Below are 2,787 nucleotides of genomic sequence, written 5' to 3'. Positions count from 1 at the left end.
GTAGGTTCCATAAAGCAATCCTCTCACGCTAGGTTGCCTTCGGCTGATGTGTTTCTTCGGCTGACCTTTTCAGACCACGCGCAAAGGGGAAGATGTTCACCAAGCTTATAGAGTGTCCGTACGGTAAGTTGCGATGGTTGCTTAGTTTCGCTCCGTGCATAGCCTATTCAGCCCGAATGCCACTGCCGCTTAAACGATCGTTTAGCATTTCACGGCTTGGCGGGTTCGTCGCCTGCTTAGGTTGGCCAGTGTAATCGAATCAAGCTCCACGGACGGCATGGTGCAGGAGAAGCTGAGCTTTATGATGGCTCTGAAGCGAGATGGCGATGGCGTGGCCTAAGCACACGTCGTGTGCCCAATGGTACAAACCTTGAGCGGAAGCTTTTACGGCCCTCTCGACATCTTCCCCGTGTATTGGCAGCACTTAAGAAGATTAAGAGACTGTGGTGGCTGCTGTTACTGCTTAACGCAGTCGGGTGAATCATCAAACCACGACGTGGTCAATTAAATCGAACTCTCGAACTCTATTACACAAATTCCGAGGAGTGTTTAACCTTAATTAGGTGGCCGAAGGCAGGACTCGTTCAGCTCGTTGGGGTGTACTAAAAATAACACAGTGGATTTTAATTTTGTTGGTTGTTTTATTTACAAACTATCAACGGGCTATTTACATACAATAAGAGGGTGGAAGGAAGTTTGTTTGACGGAAATAGAACATCATAATTTAAGAAACGCTTTTGGAACCGGTTAAATGAAAAAGTTTGGATAGAAGAAGATGAGGAGGAAGTAGAAAATATTGTCTAAGGATGGCAGTGACGGTTTGGATGCCCCTTGAAGTAGATCTTTGTTCGAAGTTGGCCAGCTCCTGGCGACGGGGTTACGGGGACCTGCGTGGACCTCCTAACGCCCATCGGTCTCCCTTCCCCCGCCCTACCCAGGCAGGTTGGTGCACTAGTGGAGTATGTGTCAGGTGTGCTTAAGTAGACTGACTGTGTTGGCACGGTCTTCAGCTGCTACCATCAACGCCCACCGCCTTACTTCTTGCCGCTCAGCCGAGCGATGGCAGCGTTCAGCGCATCCATGCTGAAGTTGGGGTCGTCACGCGGCGGGTTGGCGCGGATCTGCTCGAGCGTCTTCAGGACGTGGTCGGGAGCGGGACCATCGACGGGCAGATGGGCACCCTGCGGCTGGAATCCGTTCTCGTCGGCCACGTACGACACCTGGTACTGGACGCCATCGTCACCGGTGTACGAGTAGCTGCCCTGGGCCGACTGGCCACCGACGCCGCTCTCCTGCGCCGCCAGTCCGTTGCTCGTCTCGTAGCGATAGTTGTACGAGCCGTCCGGGTTGACGACCGAGTCGGACGCGAGCACCTGGGCCTGAGCGTCCTGCGGGTTCTGGGCGGCAGCGACGGCCACCAGCGCGGCAATAACAAACTGTGGAGAAGCCGGGAATGCGAAAAAGATAAACGTTAAGCTTACGCAATGGGGGTGGCAGACGGTTGTTGAGTAATGTCGAACCCAAATCGAAAGTGACAGTAATGCTAATTAATCGGATGGGAAAATATCAGCGCAGACAAGCACAACGAAGCAAAATAAATCAAGACAATTGGATTGTCTCGAGAAAGGCACGCATCGCTTTGAGTTATGAGTAAGAATAAGAAAGCAGAAATAAATAAAAAAAATCGTAGCCATTTGTGACTCAGCGCATTGCGGATACATTCTGACGATCTCAAAAATTAGTTTGACTTCAATTCTTTCTACAGCAGGTCGTTGCACGAATGGTAAAATCGTATGAAGCAAGAATCACATGCAAAAACACCTGCACAAGTATTCGTTAACAATAATTTGGAATTTCCCGAAAGCACTCGGTCGGCGTTACTTCCAAACAAATGTACCACTATCAGCATGCGCGCCCTCTATGAGCAAAACACTGTATTATTTAAATTGATGCCTGCAGCATCCAACCACACTGTGTCACAGAACACTAAAGCGGAAAAACCATCTGTCAATTTCATTTTGCACTACTGTCACTCTCTTTTGACACACAGTTTCCCGGACTTTATTCTTTTCCGTCACGATTCCTTGCACTCACCAGCTTGTACATTGTTGTTGTGTGTGGTTTGTGCTGTGCGAGCAGAGCAGTGGTGTTGTGGCTTGATAAAAGCTAATGCGAGAACTGATATCAATTATCGTCCGACGCGGCGCTTATATAGTGCCGGATGACAACCTCCTACCCGGCCCGAAGCGCCACACCACATCGGGATGCTCTCCTTACCGCATTTTGTCTTCGTTCGGATGGCTTGTATTTTTTTTTGCTCGGTAGAAGGGAGCACAAAACGGCCTCCCCCCCGACATCGATTCGGTTTCGGTTCGGTTTGCGTTCCAGTACGCTTTGCTGACATCTTCACCGCAACCTTTCGAGATGGCACACGGTGCGTGGCCGTCCTCTCACTTGCGTGATCTATCATCCCCGCCCGCGCTCGCTCGCTCGCTCATACACGAGCAGCTTACGGTGGAGTGCCGGAGGGGGTGATCTCGGTGGCGAATGGCGGTCCGATTCCCACTTCTCACCCCGGGCCCTTGCAAATAACCCGACCAAATGTCGCACGGTTCGATGTCGGTGTTGGCGATCGCACTCCACCACTGCACCAGGTTCGATCAAACGCATTCCACTCGTGTTGGAGGGACGACTTGTGTCTGGTGTACAAATGTTACGCTGGGCGATCGAAGCAAGCCGTCTCTTTTCTTCCCTTTCGCGTACGCACGTTCGGGCAGCATCCTGGTA

The 2,787-nt window shown here is 51.2% G+C and overlaps 1 protein-coding gene across 1 annotated transcript; it reads right to left on the bottom strand.

Moving 5' to 3' along the window:
* Positions 1-621: 621 nt before the first annotated feature.
* On the bottom strand, positions 622-2,206 carry LOC1276149 (cuticle protein CP14.6). Its single transcript, XM_315459.5, has 2 exons — positions 2,095-2,206; positions 622-1,436 (listed from the first exon to the last, which is right to left on the bottom strand). The coding sequence occupies exons 1-2, from the start codon at positions 2,104-2,106 to the stop codon at positions 1,035-1,037; spliced, it is 414 nt and encodes a 137-aa protein (XP_315459.4). The 5' UTR covers positions 2,107-2,206; the 3' UTR covers positions 622-1,034.
* Between the last annotated feature and the right edge of the window lie 581 nt (positions 2,207-2,787).

Source organism: Anopheles gambiae, chromosome 2 (genome assembly GCF_943734735.2).
Source record: "Anopheles gambiae chromosome 2, idAnoGambNW_F1_1, whole genome shotgun sequence".
In the NCBI taxonomy this organism is placed as follows: Eukaryota; Metazoa; Arthropoda; class Insecta; order Diptera; family Culicidae; genus Anopheles; species Anopheles gambiae.
Note: the sequence above shows the minus strand (reverse complement) of the source record. Positions and strands in the feature narration are given on the sequence as shown.